Here is a 25,659-nt window from a genome sequence, read left to right as displayed (position 1 = left end):
GCGGCGGGCAGGGGGCTGGTGCTCCGAGCGCTGATGGCCGGGCGCCCCGGGGAGACGCGCCCTCTCCGCCTGGCAGGGGGCAGCCGCAGCACCCGCCCGGACCGGCGCGCCGCCAGGGCTGGGGAGGGGCGGCGCGGAGGGCGGGGGCCGGGCGCGGGGCAGGGCCGGGCCCGGCTGCGCGTCGCCGGCCGCTCGGGCTGCTCGGGCCCTCCGCTCTCGGACGCGCTCACCACTCTCCCGAAGCTCTGCGGCGTGGCAGGCGCCGCCGGAGCGCTGGCCATGAGGACCCTGTGGATGGCGCTGTGCGCGCTGGCGCGGCTGTGGCCGGGGACCCTGGCCGGCTGCGCCGAGGCGGGGCGCTGCTGCCCGGGCCGGGACGCCGCCTGCTTCGTGCTCGGCTGGAGGTTGGACAGGGTTTACGGGACGTGCTTCTGCGACCAAGCCTGCCGCCTCACGGGGGACTGCTGCTTCGACTACGCCAGGGCATGCCCAGGTGGGTGGCGGGGCCCGGGGAGGGGGGCGGGGGGCGCCAGCCCTTCGCCAGCAGCCAAGGGGTACAGGATCCCACACCAAGAACCGCAGCCCGGGAGCCAGGATCCCCCCGGCCCCTTCCATCCTGGCGTGTCCCGACCGTTTATCCTGGCCTACCCCTCACCCCTCCATCCAGGTACACCTCCCTCCATTCTAGAGTCCGCCAGGCTCCTTCATCTAGGTGCACTCAGCTCCTACCCCCCACCCCATCCTAGAGTCCTCCAGACCCCTCCCTCCATCCACGTACACCCAGCTCCATCTATCCTAGGGCCCTCCAGCCCCCTCCATCCAGGGATCCCCCAGTCCTCTCCATCTACACATAGCACTCCAAAGCACCTCTCCCCATGAGAACCTGGATGGAAGGGGCTGGAGCTATCTGTTCTCCTGGAAGTGTGTGGGGTTCAGGAACTCCAGCCTGATAGGGCCCCCTCCTACCTGGAAAGATGGCATGTCCTTGGGCCAGGCTCCACTGCGTTCATTCTGTTAACCTTCAGGGATCTTCAGGGCCTTGTGAGCCGTGCAAAGGGAAGGGATGTGTAATTACCCCACTGGGTGCCCAGGGCTCGCTCTGGTAGGGTACCCACTTCTGCAGAACAAGTTCTTGGAAGACCACAGCGGTCCTCACTTCTGGACTCCAGCATGTGCCACAGCCCCTTTCTCCCAGGAGGTGTTTGATATGCTCTTTGAATTCAATTTTATCTCTATAGCATGATGAAGGTTTTTATCTGGGGGTTCCTATTATGTTTTAATCCTGCTGGTTTTCCTGTAGGGTCAGTCTTTTGCATCTTTCAATTTCCCACAGTATCACAGCCCCTGGCAAGGGCTCAATAGATGCTGATTTAAGTAAATTAAAAGATGAAGAAATGGTGAGTATAGTCCTAAAGAACAAGGTTTACCTGAGAGAAGCCAGCTCTAGAAATAAAAGTAACCTTGTTCCCTGCTCATATGCCTCATGTATGTTAGGGTTTGGCCTCAAGGATCCCCGCGTTGATATCCTTGGCGTCTTCTTGGGAGAATAACCCGCAGGTCTGTGTCATTACTTGGGGAATCGGATGCCCTGTCAAGAAGCTGGAAGAGGCCACCAGCCCCAGGCAAGATAGCACCCAGATCTGCTCCTGAAAGAACACAATTGAAAAACATGAAGATTTTTTTGATCCTGTTTGAAAGCTAATGATTAACCTACAAATATTGATCCTCTTTTTGATAAGCCTCTCTCCCTTTCCTGCTTCAAGGCCAGGGTATTTTACTACTCAAGTAAGGTGAAGAGTCAGTTATTTAGGAAATGCAGTGCCCCCGGGCCCAGGGTCCCCAGGGCGTCTGAAGAGCATTCGATGCAAACTCCTGTCTTCCCGTAGATCAGATAATGTGCCCTGCCCTGTGGGAAGCACAGGGCTACAAAGAAGATGAAGACACAGTCTCTGCTCCCTACGAGTTCACAGTCAAGCAGGGCACTACCCCTGCGAACCACCTGCAACATGCTGGGTGCCCAAATGAGGGGTCCAGGAGGCTAGGAAGGGAAAACTCGGAAGACCCAAGGGATTCAAGGAAAACTTCGCGGAGGAAGTAACGTGCAAGCATGGTCCTGGAGAATGAGCAGGAAGTCTCCAGAAGGGGAAGGAGAATTCTAGCAGGAAAGCATCACGTGGTCACTCGCAGCACCTGTGGGTGTCTGCCTTTGGTGCCGGGAACTGGGCTCGGTCCTGAGGCTACGCTGGTGGACAGGGCAGGAGGCGAACCCAGCTGGACCCGGAGAGACTCAGGCACGGAAGAGGCATGCGTAGGACAGCCCTGGGTCATGAGAAGAACTGGCTTTCCAGTGAGGGGTGGCAGAGTCCTCAAAGTCTTCATTTGGTCACAAATAAATCCTGTCTTTTCGGTGCAGGAGGTTGAACTGTTCAAGCAAAGAGCCTCTCATTGGAGCAGGGATGTGTTGGGTAAGGAGGAGCAGAGAAGAGATGACCTGACCATCTTGGGAAGGGCTCAGCAAGGAGTCCCGGCACCTTGGCGCCTGAGGAAGAGCTGCGAGCGAGCGGAGGGCATGGGAGCTGAAACCAGAAAAAGAAAGGAGCCCAAAAGAATTTTTAAAAGGAGCATATTCAGCCTAAACTGCCCTTCCCCAGGGAGTTAGCGGAGGCCCTCAAAGGCCCTCGAAGAAGCAGACACGGGACCGAAAAGGCTCCTCGTTGAGTAAATCTTCTGCGCCTGGAGTTTCTGGGGAGGAGAGGAGAAAATAGAGACAGTTGGAAGTTGGCCACTTGGAAGTTGGCCTGCTTGCTCTGCTGAGCTGAGGGTGAGAAGGGGCATGGCGGAGCCAAGATGCTCCATCTCCTTAGCCCCGGCCAGGCGTCCTGGCTGTGCATTCTCCCCTGGTCTTGCCGGAGCGTCGTACAGACTCAGGAGCTGCGGTGTCCCAGGGCTCTCCCATCACTAAGTTAACATGAATGGGCAGCACAGTGACGTCTGAGCCCACGGCTGTCCGACTTCGGGCTGCCATCTGCCACATCTGCTGTGCATGGTTGTTATTGATTCCTAAATATATCAACATTCGGCAGCTCAGGGCCCGCCAGTCACTCCGTAGACATAGAACCGTTCTGCCCCTTAGGATCTCTTCTCCTTACCCAATGTTATGTTACCTGTCGATGCCATCTGAAACCTTTTTGACTGAAATTACGTTACATGTGAACCAAAAAGCTGTGTCAGTAGAACTAAGAATGCCTTATTTCTCTGCCTTCTGATTTTTTTCTTCTTTGTAAAGACTTTTTTTTTTTTTTTTTTTGGTGTAGCTAAGAGATGAAATGCTGGAATTTCTTTTTCTAAATAGGACTTTTTATTTTTACTTAGTGAAAATAAAAATAAGTTATTGGATCTGTGGAATTACTGAACTGCCAAAAATACCTGTTCTGAAACAAATGATCTCAGAAAAATCTCATTATGATGTTGGTATTGGTTTCAACACCAATTATATATCTCTATACCCCTCCCCCCCCCCACAAAAAAAAAAGGAATAGAAAATTCTCCATTGGCTGTGCCTGACCAGGGGAGAGGTAAAGGAGGACACAGATCCAAGTTACCTGCCCTGGACGAATTTCTTAGAAGGCTTCCTTTATTAGGCTCACGACGCCCCGGTCTCTAGCTCATCACCTGGGTTCCTAGAGTCTTCATTCTAAGATCATAGAAACAGTAGGCTGCACTGGATTTTTTGATGAGCAAATTCAGGAAAGAGTAATAATGAACCCAAGGGGAGCAGGGCAAACATTGAGTAGCCCGTGTGAGCCAGTCTTTTCACGTAGATTTCCCGGGGAATCTAGAAACCTAACTGGCCCAAATCTGCTAACCACATACCTGGAAGGAGAAAGGGCAAGTGTACTGGAAAATATGGGTTCCAAAACTCATGCAGAGGAAGGATGTCACCGTCTACGGTGATTTAGAAAAGTTGAGGCTTTACTGGGAACCATAGCGGCCTGAGAGACAGCATGTGGCTTCCCCTGCCTTTGTCTCTGTAGGAAAAATGAGCAGGGCCTGGCGCCAGCATTCAACATGACTTGACTTTGCAGGCTTGGGCCGCAGCCCTGGGCATTCAGTGGAGGAGGGTAAAGTTGTTAACCCTTCTGCCACACTTCCTCCGTGCCAGGCACCTCACAGTTCTAGTCTTACTTAAGTCTCCCAACCCACCGCCGTGGTCATCAGAGCGCTGGGAGGTTGGGAGATTCATCCCAAGTCATATGGCTAACAAGTGATGGAGTGAGATTTGAACCCAGGAACTCTAAGTCCAGAGCCCTTATGTTTAAACGTTATGTTTTGACCCTCCAAGGACTGAGGCTTTATGAGAAGCTGTGTACTTGGCAGGTCAAGCCCCAGATAAATACTGGTAGAGTGAGTGAGCCTTCTCTCTCCTTTGACTGATACTCCTCAAGGGCAAAGAAGTGTGTCCTGCCCCCCTGAGAGCCATGGTGGTGTCACTGAATTATGTTTGTCTCAATAGCCCGAAGGGTCATTCCACCGAGGGGATGTTATCTGTGGCTGCAGAGGGCACCCCCAGCTGGGCTGGAGCCACCTGTCCTTTTAAATGCGACTCTTTCCTTCTTTGTCTACAAAATATGTTTGTTGCAGAAAACTTGGGAAATACAGAAATGCACAAAAGAAGAACACAACTCACCTGGACACTGACTACCGAGTAAAAGCATAATTATCTTTATGATTCGTATGCCCTTTTTCTCTGGGCTTACATGGTGTATAAAATTCTGTTTTTTTCTAATGAGGGAATCCTTTTTATTGTCCCTCTAGGATTTCATGAACTTGTCCAGTTAATATCTCAAAAGAAAACAAAAACCCACTGGGGGCCAGATAACATGGTTTCTGCAAGAGGAAAAAAATACTTGATCATTTTATTGGAGTTCAGAGGGGGTGGTAAATAGGCACTTGGGCAATGTAGTCTCATTTGACCTTCAGGGAAGATTTGACAAGATTTCTCAAAAAAGGGGATACATGAGGAAAGAGAAAAAGGCCTATGACATTTAAAATCATGTTACCATGAGGGGTGTGTGTGTGTGTGTGTGTGTGTGTGTGTGAGTGAGTGAAGGGGCTGCTTTATTTTTCTTCCACAGAATGTCAAGAAACAAAAGCTTTTGGAGTGGGGGGGGGGCAACTCCAGGTGGGAGGGGAGGGACACGAGCTGGTTCACCCAGCACCTTGTCGGTTGCAGTGAAGAGTTTGGTTTTTTTCCAGATTCAATTATTAAATGCTACTGGTGTGGGTAAAGTGCAAGAAGAATATTTTCATAGCAATGACTTAGGACTATTTGAACTTAACAATGTGAGGGAGAAAGCACTTGCTCGTGGGTGGCCTTAAACTTTAAGGCAGCAAAGAGCCAAGCAGGCAGGGCCAGATCCGTGATTAGCCAAGGAGACACTGCATGAACATGAGGGCAAGGTTTTATATTAAGACGAAAGAGCCCAAACTCTATGTAGGAAAGGAAGGATCAGCTGTCAGCTCAGTTTGTTGCTGTGAGTGTGTGTGTGTGTGTGTGTGTGTGTGTGTGTGTGTGTGTGTGTTATCATCAAGAAAAAGAGTAGAAGATGGGTTTTTTAGTTACCTTTTGGCACCTAAGACTGAGGATAGTGTGTCTAGTTCTGGTTGCTCCTGCTCACAGAGGCTGTGAATGGACCTGGAGAGGGCCCACTGGTAATTCTGAGGTGGGGGGTGGCTCTAGAAAGATGGGTCCCACAGCTAGAGTCATCAACCTGAAAGGTTCCTGCTAGAGGGGAAAGGACACCTCCTGAGACATGAAGTCCCTGAGCTGCATGGATAAGATAAACATAGATGGGTTTTTTTTTTTCACCATATTCTGAAATTCTTGAGTGAGGGAAATTTGGATCAAATAAGAGGAAATACCGCTCCATGCCACGATAATAAAATGAAACAAGCTTGTTATTTTCAAGATGTGGTACTGGCAGGAGCTATAAATGGATTTAAAAGCATTTGAAGGATTTGTGGCTGCCAGGAGAAGCTGGGATCTACATAACCTGAAGGCACAGAAAGCCACGCTCCTTCCAGGGACACCTTTCGGGGTCACCATTGCCAGGAGAGCCCAGACAGCTCTTACCTTGTTAAGAATTCCCATATTTTTGGCTCTGGGAGCTTCTGATTTATTTTGCTCCTGTCCTTCAGCCGGCTTTCCTTTCCCACTCTGGAGCCTTTAGTCAGTGCTTTGGCTTCTAACTAATGATATGAACAAACCAGAATCTGTTTCAATGTAGAAAATTTGTTTAGGAAGGAGGAGGAATTTGTCCAATGCCATTTCTTTCATTCACTCATTCATTCAACAAATATTTATTGAGCACCTACCATGTGCCAAGCACCAGGCACGAAATGAAAAGCTCAACAATAAAAAAGTAAATAAATATGTAAACTATGTAATTATGAATTAGGGCGATATTAGAAAGCAAGGAACACTGAGCTCTGAGAGGAAGTAATTTTCAGGTGTGGCAGGTGGGAGGCTGGAGGTGGTACTGGGAGAGTCCTTAGATAATCTGGCCAGAGAAGGACTCCCTGAATAATTCATCTGGGACTTAAAGGATGAACCAACCCCAGCCATGCCCCATGTGGGAAGAACATTCCCATCAGAGGGACACACGGCCAGGGTTCCGGAGTGTGACAGAGTTGGTGTAAGGAGGCCAGACTGGCTGGAGCTTCTTGGAGCGGGGGGGGGGGGGGGGCAACTCCAGGGGGGGGGGGAGGGACACGAGCTGGCTCACCCAGCACCTTGTCGGTTGCAGTGAAGAGTTTGATTTTTTTCCAAATTCAATAGCAATGCACTGGGAGAGTTTTAATTATTATTATTATTATTATACATTTAAAGCTTAGTGGAAAATCTTTTAAGGTACTTGTACTTGGATATGACTGGCTATCCCTGTGAGGACATGTGAAAAGGTGCTCTACTCTTGCTTTGGGCAGATTCCCTACTGAAATATATAACGTATTTCTCTGTTGTTGGCCATTCTCCTCATGGTTGTGGTAGGGACATTTGATAACCAGAAAGCTCTTGAGGAAGAGGGACTAGCCAGAACTCCAGAAAGGACTTGATAATTCCTTGTACTCTGGATCTATCCATTATCTCGTTTCCTAGTGAGCTGAGAGCCAGGCTTGCCCACTGGGCCTAAAGCAGGAACTTAGGGATCTATGTCTCTGTTCTCTTCTGTGCCTACTTCTCTGTCTCTGCTCTTATTGCACTTCTTGGGACCAACTCCCAAATAAATTACTTGCATTGAAATCCACGTCTTTATGAGTCTGCTTCTGGGAAACTCCACCTGAATATTATATTGAGTTTAAACAAAGGAAAAAAGAAAACAGCTTGCCGAGCATTCTGGCATCCGTTAAGCCTAAGCTTCTTTTTCTTCTAAAAGGGATGGGATGATGTCATTAAGTCCTAACCATTAGGACTTTGGGAAGCTGGGATGAGCTTGGAGTCAGGGATGATCACGTTGCTCACTAGGTCTATTGGCCTCCAGTAATAACTAGGGAAATGTGAAGATTGAGAAAGTCAGATTTTAAGAAAGAATATTTTGACATGCTGGCTATAGACGTGAATACTAATGGAATAATTCAAAGGAAATGTGTGTCATGCAGCTGTAATATATGACTTGAGATGATAAATCTGTCAGAAGTTCTCGTACTTCCCCTAGCCTCTGTGGCCAAAGATCTCTTATGATCTATGATGAATTGCACTCCAAACAATCAGAAGTTCACAAGTTAATCATGAATATAATCTTTTGTGTAACATAGGAATAAATACCTCAGATTCGCCTTCCAACTCAAAATATTTTTTGGAACCCCTTTATACTTGTATAATTCTATGTGAACTTTTTTTCATTTTGTCTTATAATGAAGCCGTCAAGATGATGCTCAGGACCCAGAACTTTCTGATTTTCTTTATGAAGCTGTTAAAGTCATGGATTGGAAATATGAGACAAAGCATTTTCCGAGGTCAAATGTTAACTGATAGGAACAACAACTGATTCAGTGATTCTGTGATTTGGGGATGTTAATTGTGGAGCAAACCAAATAAAATAAATAAACATTGCACATGAGACTCAAATGTTGAAGAAATACCGAGAAACTAGCTTCTTTCAGAAAACTGTCCCCAGTATCATCTTTTACTGTATGGATAGAGTGTCTTCAAACCGAGGCCATATTACTAAATTCTGAGTTAATGCCACGGCAAAGTTGTATTCTATAGTGATGTCCAATGTTAATCTTTGAAATAAGTGTCCCATTTTGTTTTTTTAAAGTATAATATTAAGCGTCGTTCAAGGCCAACACATCAGGGCAAGACTAACTAGGCTCAGGGATGAAGAGATTTGGGTGACAGAGAGAGTTGTTGGAAGACTTAAGGCCAGAAGGAGTGCTTCTCATTCAGCTCCTAGCCCAGCAGGCAGTCTCTTTCAGTGTGGCTCTAGGGCCCAGTGAAATCATGGGATCATGAAAATAAAAGGGGAAAGATCCACAAGAAATGACAAGAGCAGAAAGTGGCCTGTTACTGATTTTCCAAAAGGTGTGTGTGTGGCAGGTATGGGCGACAAGTCTCACGAGCCTCACCCTTGCTTCCTTACCTACCTGACGTGGGACGCCTGTGAGTTTTTAGATGATTAATAAAAGCATGTTTTAAAACAGTCTGAAGTTTTTGAATTACTGACAGATGTTTATGTTGTATGGGACCCTTTTCATGTCAGGGTGAGCTGCGTGCTGCCAAAGGATTGGTCTTCCAAAATCCATGAACCCTAAAGAGAGTGTGCTGAGAGGTCAAATGAGTTTTCAAGTACAAACTGTCAGCAGTCCAAGTCAAGATTTCAGAGAAGTTAGAGTGCTTTTTTGGTGAAGACTCTGTAAGCTTGAAAGTATGAGGATGGTAGGGAAAGTGGGTCACATTTTGTGGGAAAGAAACAATTTGGGCCTCTAGTTCGGAGGTACATCCTTTGTTTTCTTATTCTTTTTCTTATAAACAATCTCAAGTCCTGAAGTAATTCCACTGAAAAACTCATTATATTCATTTTAAAAGATTTGTTAGGACTTTCAATGGGAAAGTTAAGTATGCAACCACATAGATTTTCCAGTCGTGGCCAGAGAATTGTCACTATAGCCAAATTCTTGCCCCAGACCTGCCCTTCACGCCTGACCATGAAAGCCCAGTCTTTACCTCTGTAGGCTCTCATTGCTCTTCGGCAAACCCCAACTCTGCTGTGTAGGGGTCTAAGAGCCATGGAGGATGAGAATAGAGCACCTAAGAGAAGTCCCAAGTCTAGAGGTCCTTTGGGGTGGCCCTAACTCATGACTGATGGAGAGACACACTTGGGGATAAGAAGTGACTTGGGCATTTTCTTTTACATTTTTTCCCTCGATGCTTTCTACAATGAATACGTATTGCTGTTACAATAAAAATGTTCTGGCAGGGGAGGATAAAGTTATAATCAAGGAACTGTAAGAGCAAAGATCTTACCTAAGCCCACGGAGTATGAGGAAGTACCCGAAGGTGTCACTCTCTTAACTCGGGGGCGTCCCTGGCTCAGACCCACCCTCATGACCCCAGAAGAGCTGCCCATCTGCCCCGAAGAGGTGCGGGGTACCAGCTAACCATCCCTGTCCACTGAGCCCTGCTGAGACCGTGCCTCCCCCCCCCGCCCCACACAGGGCGCAGTCAAAGCAAGGTCTGCGAGGGCTAACCTCGGCTGTTGGTGTTGGCGGCGCAGCCTGGCCGGCGGCTGGGCTTACCCAGCCGAGAGTCCCATCCCCGCCGTGCTGTTTTTCAGCTCGCCCGTGCATCGTGGGGGAGTGGAGCCCCTGGAGCGGCTGCGCCGACCAGTGCCAGCCCGCGGCCCGCGTGCGGAGGCGCCGGGTGCGGCAGGAGCCCCGGAACGGCGGCGCGCCCTGCCCGCCCCTGGAAGAGAGAGCCGGCTGCCTGGACTACTCGACGCCCCAGGGCCAGCACTGCGGGCACTCCTTCGGTACCGAGGGTTTCACGGTGGCCGCCTTTGTTGTCTGTGTTGACTTTCCATCTCGTCCTCCCCTAAAAGGCCATGTGCCGAGCGGGGGGTGGGGGGTGGGGGGGTGAGGGGGGAGTTCCGTGCGCGGCGGGGGAGTGGGATGGGCCAGGCCACCCAGATAGGAAGCGCAGGACATGCCTGATAAAGAAGTGAGTGTCAGCTGCATCAGGGCCTCCCTACTCCACCCTCTCCGTGGTTGGTGTGTTCTTAACCCCGGGGTGGCCCCCCACTTCTGTGCGTGCCCTCCGCGGAAAGGACACGTGCGTTGCGATGCTTGGCAAACTCAAGCTGGCGACAAAGGACTTTAGGTAGGATGACAGTATTCCACACCGGATAGTAAGTGTCCATAAGGTAAGTATTCATCTTGCACCTTTAATTCCTGGGTAGTCAGGTCGGCTCATCACACACGTGTGAAGGTAATAGAAAAATTATTAATTCCTAAGCAGTGATAAATTATTCTCATAAAACACCTGCTCCTCCTCTCCAGCTGACTGCACTGGGGCTGATGTGATCAGATTTGTGATTTGAAAAGATCATTCTGGTTGTGGAGTGGCCAGTGGAGGGGCCAGAATTCCGCCGATGAATGAGTCAGGAGCTGTACAAATCTCACAAAGAAATAAGCCAAAAGACCAACACCAATGTGTTGACCTCGATTGAATCTGATAGCGCGCAACACTGACTTCTCAGGATAACAAAGGTCATGTGTTTTTTTATAGGAACTTGGAAATGTTTATACCAACATGACACTCATCAAGCCATTTTGCTCCTTTTTTTTCACTCTATGCACAAATATTTATTGAGAGTCTACTGGTTGCCAGGCACTGGGCTGGGTGCCAGGGTTCCATTGGTGACATAAGCTGACGTGAGCCTGCTGTCATGCAGATCGCAGTGTGGTGGGGGGTGGGGGGTGATAATCATGATCTTAGGAAATCAGTCCCAGAAAATTACAGCTGCAGTTTGGTGCAACTGATCCTGAACAAGTGAGTTGTTTGGAGCTATGAGTGTGTGTAATAAGCTGATTTCCCCAGGTCTTGGGGGAGGAGGGGAGCCACAGGAGTGGAGAAGGGAAGGGACTTCCCTAAGGAGGGGGAGGTAAGGCGGAGAAATGTACAACTTCCCAGACAGAGACTGGCATGGTGAACCAGGTAGTCAGGTATAGGGGTTCGAGGGATTTGAGGGCTGATGTAGGAAAAACCGGACCACAAGAGGCGGTAATCCACAATAAGCTTTTTTGGTTGGTGCTTGGACAGAGTTGCAAGAGAAGCGGAAGTCCAGAGGCTATGGTGTGGGGACCACCATCCAGAGGGGGAGGAGAGGAATCTGCCAGGGGCTCTGTGTCTAGGGGATGGCAACTAAGCAGCATGGTCGGGAGTCTCTGGGTCAGAGAGTTTCGAAGGGCAAGGGTGGTAGCTTGGGGTCTTACAACTCCAAGGCTTTTTAGCTCATCGATGGCCAGCAGATGCCAGGTCTGGTTTCACAGGGTATGTAGAGCAGGCAGGGCCTAAATGGCTAAAAATCTGCTTGTTTGGCAATTTTTAAAACAATTTGGGGGGCGCCTGGGTGGCTCAGTTGGTGGAGGGGCCGACTCTTGGTTTCCATTCAGGTCATGATCTCAGGGTCGTGGGATCAAGCCCCGCATGGGGCTCTGTGCTCATTGGGGAGTCTGCTTAGGACTCTCTCTCCCTCTGCCCCTCCCCCCATGTTCGCTCAAGCACTCTCTCTCTCAAAATAAATAAATGAATCTTTAAAAAGAAAAACAATTTGGATGCATAAAAATTTGAGTTTGCTGCCAGTAGGCTTTGGGGCTAACAGTTGTCAGCCCGCTGTGCAGAAGTAAACAACCTAGAGACCATCTTGGGCTCATCTCTCTAACCCCGGGGAAGCAAAGGCCCATTTGCGAGGCTGAAGGAAGGCTGGAGTCTGGGGAACACAGAGAGTGGGGCTGGCATTGAGAGGGGAAGCGTCCATCCTGAGCTCTGCATTTAGGATTTTGGTCTTTATCTTAGGAGCCCTGGAGAGCTACTGTAGCATTTTCTGATGTGGTCAGATCTATGATTTGAAATGATGCCTCTGGTAGGGGAGTGGCTAATGGAAGGGCCAGGGGGAGGTGTCTCGTGGACACGGCAGTCAGATGAAGCTCCCAGGGAAATAATTTAGTGCTCCCAGAAACAGTCGTGGAACAAAACCACAAGAAGCTCATGTACTCTGCAGAGCACGACAGAAAGGACTCGGGGAGGATGTCGTTGTAGGACATTATTGGTTTTTTGGATGACTCTTAAAACCTATAGCTGATCTATCAGGAAGCAGCTGCTTTGCTCATTTACTGGGTCTGGCTGCTAGAAAGGAGATCTTAAGTACGTTTGACTCTTTAGGGCTACACCAGGCTGTCACAGAACCCCTTTGCAGCCCCGTATCTCTTTATAACAGCATAATGCAGGTCATGGGAAAAGGGACAGGAAGGTCAATGAAGAGGACGCTATGGAACATGGGCCAAGGGCACCAGGGAGCACTGGGCCCACACCCTGCCGCCCAGGGTTCTCATCTCTGCATGGAGGTGTCCTCTCCTCTGTCCTCTGGGCAAAGCCCCCCGGGCCTGTCCATCTCCACATGTTCTCGTGTTCCCAAATTACCCCTCTCACCCACCCTTCCCACCAAGCTCCAGTAAGAGGATTTTATAAAGCAGCAGTCTTCATAGGTGACTCCCCACAAGGCGTTCGTGACTTAGAAATAACACCAACAGGACAGATCTGTGCTCAGTGGCCGCCTTTCCTAATAAGGTGAGATAAAACCCAGTTTGGGAAGAGAGGAGAAATCTCTCCTGGCATTTGCAGCCCTGACTTGCGTTCCTGAGATGCACGTTCCTATGGTAATTCCGTGGAAATGATGACTGCTATCACAAGCTGGTCAGGGAAGACAGGACCCCTCGAATATTCCAGCAGGGTCTGCCTCAGCTGGGAAATTGTTAGAAAGGCAAGTTCCTCCGGCCTCACCCAGACCCACGAGATCAGGGTCGCTGGCGCTGGCCTTAGCACAGTGCTTGTAACCGGGTGTCCAGGGGACTCCGCTGCTCACCGACGTTCCAGAAGCGCTGCTCTAACCCAAGTGTGGGTGCACACCTCTTCCCTCAGCCCTTGACTCATAGCTGGATCCCTTACATGCCACTTTCCTGAGGGCAGAGGCCCCCAAATGCAAAACAGGGGTTTAGTCAGGAAAACGTGGGGTAAATCAGACCATTTTCTCTAAGGAAGAACTTCTCAGAGGCTTTCTTATGCTAATAAGCATTTTCATTCTACAGGAGGGAGATAGGATATGCGATGCTTTCCCACCTTATTGGATTAAATGGCTCCTTTCCCCAGGGGATCTCACCGAATCACTAGTGTTCTGTGGAATACACCTGGGAAAATGATGGACAACAAAAGGGAAACAAGAGCAGTGACGCGAAAATGCAGTTTGGTGGATTGCCCTGAGCCCTGTGTCACCGCAGTTCCCACACATTCATTTACGTGGGTCATTCATTCAAGGTTCACTGAGCATCTACTACAGCCAGCGCTATGCTGGGTTCTGGAGATGCAGACTCGAATACCAAACCTATCAGCCAACTCCAGCTCAGGGTGCTGAGCGAGCGCCGTGATAGAAGGATGGGCAGATTGGTGTGGAGGCACGGAGAAGGAGCACCCTCCTCCAGCCGGGGCTCTCAGTCCGGCTGCGCGCCACCTGTGCCCGCCTCCCCGCTCCACTGGACTTGCTGTTGGCAGGGCGGGAGGCCTGGATGCAGGGCGGAGCAGGCCCTCACAGCTGCAGGGCGAGAGCTTTTATCCACATTACTGATTCACGCTCATAGCGATCCTGTAGGAGAGCGTGCTCGCTTCCTACGGCCACTGTCACAAATTACCCCAAACGCTGTGGCTTAAAACAACTCAAATGTATTATCTCAGGGTTCCGTGGGAGAGAAGTGCAACCCAGGTCACCCTGGGCTAAAAGCAAGGCGTTGGCAGGGCCTGCGTTGCTTTTAGGGAGGCTCTGGGGGAGAATCCGTTTCCTTGCCTCTTCCATCATCCAGAGATGGTCACCATTTCTCTCCTCAAGGCCCTGCCTCCTTCTGCACAGCCAGCTACATTGCATCTCTGTGCTTTCTTCTGTAGTAACACCTTTCTCTTCCTCTTTTTTTTTTTTTAAGATTTTATTTATTTATTTGCCAGAGAGAGCACAAGCAGGGGGAGCGGCAGGCAGAGGGAGAGGGAGAAGCAGGCTCCTCACCAAGCAGGGAGCCCGATGCGGGGCTCGATCCCAGGACCCTGGGATCTTGACCTGAGCGGGAGGCAGACACTTAACCCACTGAGCCAGCCAGGCGCCCCTCCTCTTCCTCTTTGAAGGACCCTTGTGATTACACTCAGCCCACCAAGAAAAGCCGGGATCATCTCCCCATTTTAAGGCCAACTGAGTAGCAAACTTCATTCCATCTGCAACTTTAATTCTTCCTTATGAAATAACATAACATATTCATAGGTCCTGGGGATTAGGGTGTGGAAATCTTGGTGGGGCCAGTATCCTGCTGACCTTGAAAAGGGGACAGCCTCATTATCCTTGAGACCAAGAGGACATTGGAGCTCAGGGAGGTAACAGCATTTGTGAAGGACTTTCAGAATCTAACCCTGGATCTCAGGGCTCTAAATCCTGTAGGGTTTTCCCTCTTGATATTGCTTCGCTGCTCCTGTTATCATTGGAGCTAAAATTGCAATTGCAGGTTCTGGTAACTAAGTATAGAACTAGAAAGGCTCTGTGAGACCCGTGAATGAAACAGGATCACCGAAGCTCTCTTATTAATGATCAAGTAGCTATTGAATTTTTTCCATTTCCTTTAATGCAGATCTTGACTCTATCTTTATCATAAAAACAAATCCAAAAAGCCCTATTATTGTATTAGTTGTACATGCTGACTCCTCCTAAAAGGAGATCGATGTGTATCATAAGCTGTATGCTTCTGGGCCGCTGTTATTTGTCACATTTTCATTCTGTTCCCTTTTACACTATACCTACAGACCAGTGGTTCTAAGCCTACCTTGGTGACACCCCATTGTGTCAGAGGGCTTTATGAAATTCCCTGAGCAAATTCAATTTATTTTCATGTTCAAAGTAAATATGCGTGGTGCCATGCTTTTAGAAGTGGAGCTGTTGTAAAACCGAACAATGGTAGGCTGATAGGATGCCAGAAAAGTTGGCAAATGGCCTCTTAACACAGAATCTATTACATTTGGATATTGTTGCCAGGAAGGGGGAAGATGGGGGACCTGGCTTTTATTGCGAGGCTTTGTCCCCGGGCACCTGGCTGTGTTCTTCCACACATAAGCAGCAGTGGGACTGAAGGCAAAAATAATTTCTAAATTACTTACCACTCTTAAGTAATGGAAATTAAACTGGGGGGAGATATTAAAAAGTCACGCTGACTCAGAGACCCCCAAGCAATGTGGCTGCTGGTCTGGTTTCTGGAGGTTTGTGGTTCAAGGAGGAAGTGCCCCCTCTCAGTAGAATGTGCCACTGAGCCAAGCCAGGGCTCGACGGGGCAGGACACAGAAGACACATGGCCTGGGGTTACTGGCTGGCTTTTAGGATAGGTCTTACGTACTGCAGGGGCTTGGCACTGAACGTGGACAGGAGATCGAAAAACTAGAAGCAATCTTCTGTGTTGGGGTCCTTGCTTCATCAGTTACTGTGAATTTTCCCTTCCTTTAACGTCCTTGAGTCTCAGTTTTCTGAGAACACATCAGGGCACCTCTTCACAAAGCTTATGTGGGGACCAGTCACAGAGGATGAGAAGGTACTTTGTAAAGAAGCAGGCTGGAAACATACAAGGTGCTGTCCTAGCAGGCATTAATCTGGGCCCACCGCGAGCCCGCCCCCCACCCCGGCGGCCCCAGGCCCCATCTCAACCCTCCCCCTCTCCCCGGGGGGCCTGAAGGGACACGAGGTAGGGGCTCACAATGTTCCTTTCCTCCTTTAAAGTTACTTCATATTAAGGACACATTAGGGACAGAAAGGGAAGATAAAACAGAATTTAAGCAATTCATAGGAAATATGCTGCCTAAAACAATGAAACATTGTGATCTACACTGCAAGAGTCTCTAGGCAGTGAGGAGCATGGTTTTAGAGATGCTGCTGACACTGCCGTGTTTAGGTGGGAGCCTTGAACATCTTCCTTAACCTCTCTGTGCCACAGTTTCCTCATCTGTGGAATGGGGAAATAATAGGACCTATCCCAGAGGGTGGTTGTAAGAATTAAATGCATTCACACATGAAAGGTGCTCAGCATTATGCCTGGAAACTTAGAAGTGTATCATTGTTAGCTTTCATTATTATTATTATTATTATTACAGAACTTTTTCTAAGGATTTTATATCAGATATTATAATCATATACTTGCCCTTTACCTCCTAACCTCATTTCCCCTCCCTGCCCCAAGCTATATATTAAGTGCGTTGCCTTTGAACTTCTGTAATAATACATGCGGTACAAATAAGGAGATCAAATACATGTTTTGAGCTAAAGAAACACATCCTGAAAATTTCATAGTTTGACTGGTCCAATGCCATGTGGACTGAGCAGCAATTGTATTCTTCACTTGCTGAATAAACTCTTAAATGCGTCAGAAGAACAGAAATGGAAACAATACGTGGGAAAGTGAAAATCCTTTCGATGTTTGTGTTCCAGAGAATTAGATCTAAGAGAAACAGTAAGTTCCTAACATACATGCGCTCCCTTGTTCTTTCTGATTCTGTCCACAGGTTTGGGAAGTCCCAAAGCTATGGTCACATTTAGAAGGAGTGGCATGTTCTCTGGAAAACAATTAAACTTAGCGCAGCAAGGAAGAATCTCACAGCTGGGACTCTGAGGGCTAATGCTAGATGGGAGTAATTTTCACACCAAAGAGATTAAGCACCAAACTACGTAGGACAAGAAGGATACCTGCAACTCTCAGGAGCAGGTGACTACCTGGTGTTTGGCCACTCTGGTCTTACATTCCCTAGTCATAGCAAAAGGCCTCCCTGAGAAAATCTAAAAAAGAATTCGGGCTGCCATCTTGTGGCCGAAAGGAGCCAGTAAGGGGCCAGGTCAAATGAACACGTAGGCTTGACGCATCTGTTTTGCAGCCCTCTTGCCATTTTGCTCACATTGATGATGACTCTGGCAGCGCACGAGCCAACATCAGCTGGTCTCTACCCTTCCTGGGACAGTCCAGTTTCTGAAACGAAAGGTAGGAAGGATTGTTGAGTCATCTCAGCCACAGGGCTCAGTGTAGGAACAGAAGACCACAGAGAGGTAGGACCCGGAGGCTTGGTGGCAATTCCGTGACTTCATTCACTCATTGAGCCACCATTCGTTGCCTATGTACTTACTGAGTGTGTCAACGTTTGAGGGCCACAGTGATGACCAGGGCAAAACCCTGCCTTCCTTGAGTTGACCCCAGAGTGGCATCGGGAGGTTATCTGCAGGTGCTGTACGTACCTAGCATCAGACACTTCCCCACACTTAGCGGCCAACAGGAAGGAGGCACACAAACAAAATCAGTGAAAGGAGAGAGCAGAGGTGGGAGGATTCCTGGCTCCCTTTCTTCTCTCCGGGCCAGAGCGTCGGAGTTGGGTTGGGGCTGGGGACAGGGAGGGGAGGACCAATCCGACTTTCCTTCCCCACACAGCCCCACCCCCCCACCAGGCTGAGGGTTGACATGGGGAGGATGCTGTGCTGGCCGGCACCAGGCAGTCACCCTGAGGCCACAAGGCAGGCGGGGAAGCTTCCGGGCTGGGGTCGCGAGGACCTTGTGGGGGGGCACTCACACCTCTTCCCTTGGTACTTCTGTTTTCTCCTTTTCACATTTCCTCTCTCTCTCTCTGGTGGTCTTTTTTTCTCCTTACATCCCCTCTTCTCTCTCTTTTGTCTTCTTCCTCTGTCCTTTCTCCCTCCTATTCTTCTACTTTATTCTTCCTGTCTTTCCCTTTTCTCTTCTATTTCTCTTCCTTTCATCTTTAAAAACCTTCTCTCCCGGAGTGCCTGGGTGGCTCAGTCGTTAAGCGTCTGCCTTCGGCTCAGGTCATGATCCCAGGGTCCTGGGATCGAGCCTCGCATCGGGCTCCCTGCTTGGCAGGAAGCCTGCTTCTCCCTCTCCCACTCTCCCTGTTTGTGTTCCTTCTCTCCCTGTGTCTCTCTGTCAAATAAATAAATAAAATCTTTAAAAATAAGTAAATAAAAATAAAGATCTTTTCTCCCTTTCTCCATTCCCTCCTTTTCCCCCTGGCTTACCTGCATCTTTCACTACTTCCTCTTGGTTTTTATTTCTGGCCCCCCTTCCTCCCCTTTCACACAGTATCAACTTATTACCAAGGGCAAGCCTGCCTGTCAGAGGCCTGCAGTTCTCCTTGCCCATCGGCGTGCACACAAATCTTCTTCGAACTGGGTTCTGGGGACACGGTAACTTGGCCCCGTCCCATTCCTGGTGGTGTGCCGCGGCCCTTTGCACTTAGGGATGGGGGGCTCGAGACAGGATTGACATCAAGTTTGGGAAAGGTCGTTCCGAGTACTTTAGGCTGCATGTGTCCAACGCCCTTCTCTCTTTCCTAGTCCCTGCCTTTATAACTACCTCTGCATTCAACAAGGAGAGAACAAGACAAGCCGCCTCTCCACAGTGGTCTACAGTCACAGAGGACCCCGGGTAATTTAGTGTTCTTGTTTTGTATGGTTTGGTTTGGGTTTTTCAGCTTATGCTTTTCCAGGTGTATGGCCAAGTCAGCCCGCAAAGCTTGTCTTAGTGTGATGGGGGTTCTTCTGTTACTTGTTTGTTGACTTTGGGTAAAACATGACTTTTTACCACAAAGCTGGGACCTACTTGTCTCTTCCCTGTTTTTGTGAGGCCACAAAGATTTGTCTCTGAGGTCTCATCAACAAGAAACACGCTATATAAAATGATGGTATCACTTTATCAATCGTACTCAGGATGTTCCTCTTAGAGTCATTAGGAGAATATGGACTCTAGCACCACCTGTGTTTGGTTAATTTGAAAGTGGCCCACACATCAGCTCTGAGGATTTCTGTCAGGACAGAAGGCACAGCCTGGGTAAGCCATGGTTACCTGAAGTCTGCTCTTCAGCTGTCAGCAGAGGGACCCCAGTCTGCTGCATGTTCAGACCACCCCTGCCACGGCCATGCACTAGCCGTAAGACCCTGGATGTGCTGTCCCACCTCAGGTTTTCTTCTTGAAAAATGAGAATATGAATGCCTACCACATGGCGTTGTAAGGAGAATTTAATGAGAAAATAATGAAGAGATGTCTGGCTTAAGCTGTCTGACTAAAGTTGATTGAAGCTTCGCCATAGAATTTCTTACCTCAGTACCTAACCGTGCCTAATAAATGGTCTACCCCTGTTAAAGCTCGCGGAAGCAGACCCTCCAATCACTTTCCATCTAACCTAGGACAGCTCATAATTCTATGGATAAGAAACTAGCCCACTGGAGCTTAATTAGAACCAAAAACACAACATGCAGGAGTTTTACTATGTTTTGCTTCCCTGAAGAATTGTAAAATTATGTTGCTTTTTAGTACAAGACTCTAAAGTATTCACCCATGTCTGGATGCTCCCCCCAGGCCTTCGGAGTCTAGTCACTATAGTACTAGAGATTTCCACAGTTCAGTGTAAGGTGACACTAGCCTCTGTCACAGAAAAACGTCTCCAGCTTCCCATTTCCTTTTATCTATGATGCCCAATATAACTTTGATGCTTGGATTCAAGTCCAAACTCATCATTAGCCCAGATCCAGCAGGTGAGCCGGGTGGGGAGCATGGGGAAGGTCCCTGGGAACGTCTGTGGGGCAGAAAGTCATGGGTGTCGGGCAGGGCACTGAGGACCAGCCCTCTAGGGGCTCACACGTTCTCAGACTTAAGACTCAGCAAGTTCTTATTCAATTTCTCTTATTCTTTATCAGCAAAGTTATTAAGGGCTTACTGAAATGTGCTTTTTATACACAATGCGGTGGTTAGATTAGATAGGAAACAGTATATCCAAATTTCTGCAGACTCCTTTTGACCAGGTAACTCAATCAGGGGTTGGAATAGAGCCCCAAGCTTCACTGTAGTTGCCAGTCGGGCACCGTCATCATCACAGTTCGGCAAATGAGAAACTTTACAAGGCATTCTGTGGCCGGTGCATAGCCTGTGAGGATGCACCAGACCACCTTCTCCAGTCCGTCAAATGTCCGTGGGGCTCGCAGGCTTCCTAAGACTTTTTACAGCGTTAGGCTGTCTCTCATTACGGCAGGGGCAAGTGTCCCGTTTTCTACTCTAGATACTGTATGGAGTTCAAGACAGAGTCATTGACTCATCACTGCGCTATGGAAAATCGCCCCCTGACTCGATGGATGCAGTATCTCCGAGAGGGGTACACAGTGTGCGTCGATTGTCAACCCCCAGCTATGAACTCTGTGAGCCTTCGCTGTTCCGGAGATGGCCTGGACTCAGATGGGTAAGGGAGGAACACTGTTTGAAGGATGTTCCTTATTTTTCATTTGGAGAGATCTGTCCTGTGTCCCGAACAGCAGACTGTTACGTAGCATATCAGGGCGTGATTTGGGAGTCTAAACACCAAGTTAAGGAGAACCCTCTGTCTAGCGATTCCTGAATCCAGGGCCCAGTTTACACTATGGGACTCAGAGGCTCTATAGCAGAGATGAGTGGGTAAATTTGGATATAGGGGTTCATATCATGCTCCCAAATGACCACTGGAAACCTGATCACTCCAAAGCAGTGTTTTGAAAACCACTTGAATCAGAACCTCTTGGGATGGTGATTCAAAAAATTCAGATTCCTGGGGCACCTGGGTGGCTCACTTGGTTAAGTGACTGCCTTCAGCTCAGGTCATGATCTCAGGGTCCTGGGATCGAGCCCCACGTCGGGCTCCCTGCTCAGTGGGGAGCCTGCTTCTCCCTCTCCCTCTGCCCCTCCCCCCAGCTCATGCTCTTTCTCTCTCTCATAAATAAAAAATCTTTTAAAAAAATAAAACATACAGATTCCTGAGCCCCACTTGAGATGAACTGAATCAGAATCTTTGGGGGTGGATTTTTTTTTTTTTAAGATTTTATTTATTTGAGAGAGACAGAGATAGAGAGAGATAGGGCATGGACAGGGAGGAGAGGGAGAAGCAGGCTCCCCACTGAGCAAGGAGCCCCATATAGAGCTCGATCCCAGGACCCTGGTATCATGACCAGAGCTGACGGTGCTTAACCGACTGAGCCACCCAGGTGCCCTGGGGGTGGATTTTTAACCATCTTTTAGGTCAGGAGTTGGCAGGTAGTAGATAATTTCAGCTTTGTGGGCTCTCTGGTCTCACTGCTCAACTCTGCTATCACAGCATGAAAGCATCCCCAGACTCTATGTGAACAGGTGAGCTTGGCTTTGTTCTAAAAATACTGTATCTATCAGGGCGCCTGGGTGGCTCAGTCGTTAAGCGTCTGCCTTCGGCTCAGGTCATGATCCCAGGGTCCTGGGATCAAGCCCCATATCGGGCTCCCTGCTCTGCGGGAAGCCTGCTTCTCCCTCTCCCACTCCCCCTGCTTGTGTTCCCTCTCTCGCTGTCTCTCTCTCTGTCAAATAAATAAATAAAATCTTTAAAAAATAAAAATAAAAAAATAAAAATACTGTATCTATGGACACTAAGATTCGAATTTCATATAATTTTCATGTGTCATGACATATTCTTTTGATTTTCTTTAAAAACAAAAAACTATTCTTAACTCACAGACCACACAAAAACAAAGGGTGGGCTGGATTTGGCCCGTGGGTTGGGGTTTGCTGACCCCTGCCCAGATGATTCAGTCCCACAGCAATGTTTCAGAACCACTGCCCAATGGGAGTAGTCCTAAAACCATGACTGAGAGGGTGGTAGGCTCAGCTTTGCAGGATCAGAAACCTACAGGAATCTATAGATAGTCCAGAAAAATTGACTCTGAAAAATCTACCCCAATCCTATACTCATTTATCAGTTAAATCTGATAATAACACTCTTCCTAAGAGAAGAGTAGACTTCATGCTGGTCAGCTATTGGACAAAGACCAATTTAAGTCACACGTGGATTATGGTTTTAAGTATGTCAGGTGGAACTCGTAAAAATACAGATTAGAAAGTAAAAGAAGGACCTTCCCAGCTAGTCATTATTCCCATAGTATATTTTAATATTTAATAACTTGAATTTATGTTTACTAGTCACTTGTGCCTAACAGCCTTTGTAAGGAGTACACCACAGGGACAGTACAGTAGGTAAGACATTCATATCAAATAGAAACCAAATCTTTAGACTTAATATTTTTCTGAATATCTCATCCATATTTTGTCTTTAGGTGAATTTGTAGTTGAATTTGTCCTCAGAAAGTACCTTAAACCCTGGCTGAGATTCCAATGACTTTAAAAGTAATAATTTCAACAATCTGGCTTTGCTCTTCCTGCTTCTCCCATTTTTTATTATGGAATCAAAGAGTTGAGGATTACAAGAGCTCATTTGGGCAGACCCCTCTAATTTAAATATACATGAAACAGGGGCCCATTTTCCTTTATGTAATACTTCGTATAGTCAGATCAAGTGGGAGAAATGAATACAGTAACCTCAAACCGCTCTCTCAACAAGAGGGTATCCTCAAATAGAGATTAATTTGTAACTTGTTTTGATAGAACCCCTAAGAAGGGAAACTCAGTTTGTGATCATTTTTTTTTTAATTTCAATTTTTAATGCACTTTAAAACTCCAGGTATGATCATTCTTTGATCAACAACAAAACACCTCAATTTATGATCCTGTAAATTAGAATTCTTTTTGGTTTGCTTTCAGCGTAACTAACATTTTCAAAATATCGTTTCAGAAATCAAACTCTCCATTGGCAAGCAATTGGCAATCCTCGATGTCAAGGAACTTGGAAAAAAGTTCGGCGAGTAGATCAGTGTTCTTGTCCAGCTGTTCACAGTTTTATTTTTATATAGATTGCAATGTAAATATTTCACAGTGTGTTTGTCAACATGCTAAACCTAACCAAGTCATGTTCAGTGCTTCATAAACCTTCAAAAACCATCTGGCCAAAGTCCCTAGAACACATGTTGTTGCCACACTCCGAAGTAGAGAAAGAAAGTGCACGGGCCCATTCTCAAGATGCCCAGTACCTTTGTTTTTATGTTTACTACATTGAGGACCTACCCTAAAGGTTCCTGTGGTTTTGTGTCCTTGGCCTTCTACAGAGTCCTCTCATTCAGAGGTCGCCCACACAACACAGAATGCATGTCCATTTGCACTAAAATTACTACAATATGGTCCATTTATTGGTGAGTAGTTGTCATTTAAGGGCATCCGTGCTTTGAATCTTGCATTCCTTCTTTCTGTTCTGTAATCTCTTAAAAACTTCTCACTTGAAAAAATGTATACGGATATATGTATACTCTCACACGTACAGATTCCCACATATTATTCCATAAATTGTGAAATAATGATTTTAAGAAAATAGTCACAAATGATTTTCACAGGACAAGTTAAGATTTAGTAAGCGTTTTGTAATGAAAAGCCAACAGCTATGTTAAAAACACTTTTTTGAAGAAGAAATTTTCTTTGGTTAATTGACAATCAAATGTTCATTCTAGGTCAACAGAAGTTCCTTAAATGCTATAATTTTCATGAAGAGAATTTTGGCACCGATGAATGCCAACAATGCTTTAATTATGAAAATTTTACCATCATTAGCACCTAAGATTATTTCCAAGGCTTAAAATTTGAAGCTGACTAAAATAATCTTTCAGATTTAAGTTTAAACTAACTTCAAGTTTAATTGAAGTAAACTTACTACTTTTTTTCTACAGCATACATTTTCTCCTGTTTGGGGTGGAAGGCAGTTATAAATTATGGAAGACGTGGATTTTATCACAAATGCGATGATCACACACACACACAGAAGTATTCGTCTTCTATTTTATGATTGGAAAACCAGTGAGCCAGAGACAAAGTGGCTTCAGGATGGGTTATTCTGCAGGTCAGCCACAGAGCCCACTCTCAGTTTCTCATCCAGGACTCAGCTTCGATGAAAAACCTGACTATGCCAAAGATAGCTGGGAAAGCTAAGTCCTTTTCAATTCTGAAACAAATTTTAAATTTAGGGTATTTCTCTGGAGAACTGCATCTTAAAATTTAAACTCCTGCAGTTTCATTTATATAAAATATTATTCACTAACAAATGATTTACTAAAATACATATTTCTTGGTACTTACATGTAACGACAAGAATGACAATAGCAAACTTAATAGGGCTGGAAAAGTCCCTAATATTTAATGCTGAGGGTAGCAGTATTTGTGACTATATATTCATTTAACTGTCAGAGTTGTTTTTATGGTAAATTCTTCAGGGATTAATAATAAAATATTTGAGTCTCATCAAGGTTAGGACCTTAAACTGTAAGTTCAGTATTAACATTTTAAGACCATTTCTAACCTTTGTAAAGCAAGATTTTTGAAGATATACCTGGGTAATTTTAATGTTACTTAATTAAAATTTTTATACCAGTTAATAAACTCTCTGTTCACATTTTTAAGAGGTCTTTACTTGTTTGACTTGAAAATACCAACATTTTCTGGACTGGTCAGAGAATGAACAAAATTTCACCAAAAACAAAATTTAAAAAACCCCTCAGAATTGATAGGCATACATATGGAGACTATCAGCCATAAAGCTGCTGTATTTATGGTTCCAGGGTATGTTATATCATTTAACATATTTGAGTTGTATAAAATCATTTTTCACCTTATGTATTTAGTTTTTAGTGCTGGCCATTTATTACTTTCACAGTGAAGTATTTTTTTGTTATTTCTATTCTTGAGAACAACTTCATAGGCTAGAAGACTTAACTATTAGTGTTTTTTAAAAGCTTGTTATTAATTCTAATGGAGTCCTAGGAAACAGTTCAGAACTGAAAATTGTAGTCCAAGCGATTAAGGAAGAACCAAAAGTTTTATTTTCAAGGTTAAAGATCAAAGTATTTAAGAACTCTTCAGTATTCTTTCTCATTGAGTACAAAGGGCTGGGTTCCCTGCCACAGGCATTCTACAGTGATATGCATACCCTAGAATTACTTAATAGGTTGATTTTTCAAAAGTGTACGTGGTAATTTGAACAAAAATAAATATACCAAAAAATTATATGTGTATATATATGTTTATATATGTGTGTATACACACACACACACACACACACACACACCCAGGAAAAATGAAGAAAGGAATTAGGGATGGTGATCACTCAGAAGGGGAGAATGATAAAGAGATGGAAAAAAAAAAAAAGAAAAGAGAAAGGATCAAGGTGAATTATAATCACACTATTCTCTTTTTAGGATCTTTCTTGGGATGTTTTTGAGAATGCTATAATTAAGCATAAATATCAACAGCAATACTTTAGCCATCTTTTCTGGTTATGTGCAAAAATGATGCAAAATAAAACTGGTTATATTCTCTAAGAACATTCTAGTGAATATTCATATAAATAACTCAAGTTGACTTAGAAAATAAAGACCTGGACATTCTGAGGTATAA

The 25,659-nt window shown here is 46.6% G+C and overlaps 1 protein-coding gene across 1 annotated transcript; it reads left to right on the top strand.

Moving 5' to 3' along the window:
- Nucleotides 1-238: 238 nt before the first annotated feature.
- On the top strand, nucleotides 239-25,246 carry SBSPON (somatomedin B and thrombospondin type 1 domain containing). The gene is made up of 5 exons (XM_032421939.1): nucleotides 239-493; nucleotides 9,834-10,028; nucleotides 18,678-18,768; nucleotides 20,396-20,572; nucleotides 22,958-25,246. Exons 1-5 carry the CDS (start codon nucleotides 280-282, stop codon nucleotides 23,073-23,075), a joined length of 795 nt encoding a protein of 264 aa, XP_032277830.1. The 5' UTR covers nucleotides 239-279; the 3' UTR covers nucleotides 23,076-25,246.
- Nucleotides 25,247-25,659: the final 413 nt, after the last annotated feature.

The sequence above is a fragment of the Phoca vitulina genome, unplaced genomic scaffold, assembly GCF_004348235.1.
Source record: "Phoca vitulina isolate PV1807 unplaced genomic scaffold, GSC_HSeal_1.0 scaffold25, whole genome shotgun sequence".
In the NCBI taxonomy this organism is placed as follows: Eukaryota; Metazoa; Chordata; class Mammalia; order Carnivora; family Phocidae; genus Phoca; species Phoca vitulina.
This window is presented reverse-complemented; position numbering and strand designations above follow the sequence as displayed.

Excerpts from the sequence above, each read along its gene's own strand:
- SBSPON (XM_032421939.1), top strand. The coding sequence starts at position 280 with ATGAGGACCCTGTGGATGGCGCTGTGCGCGCTGGCGCGGCTGTGGCCG. Across the intron at positions 494-9,833 it reads CTACGCCAGGGCATGCCCAG|CTCGCCCGTGCATCGTGGGG; the intron begins GTGGGTGGCGGG and ends GCTGTTTTTCAG. Across the intron at positions 18,769-20,395 it reads ACAGTCACAGAGGACCCCGG|ATACTGTATGGAGTTCAAGA; the intron begins GTAATTTAGTGT and ends TTTCTACTCTAG.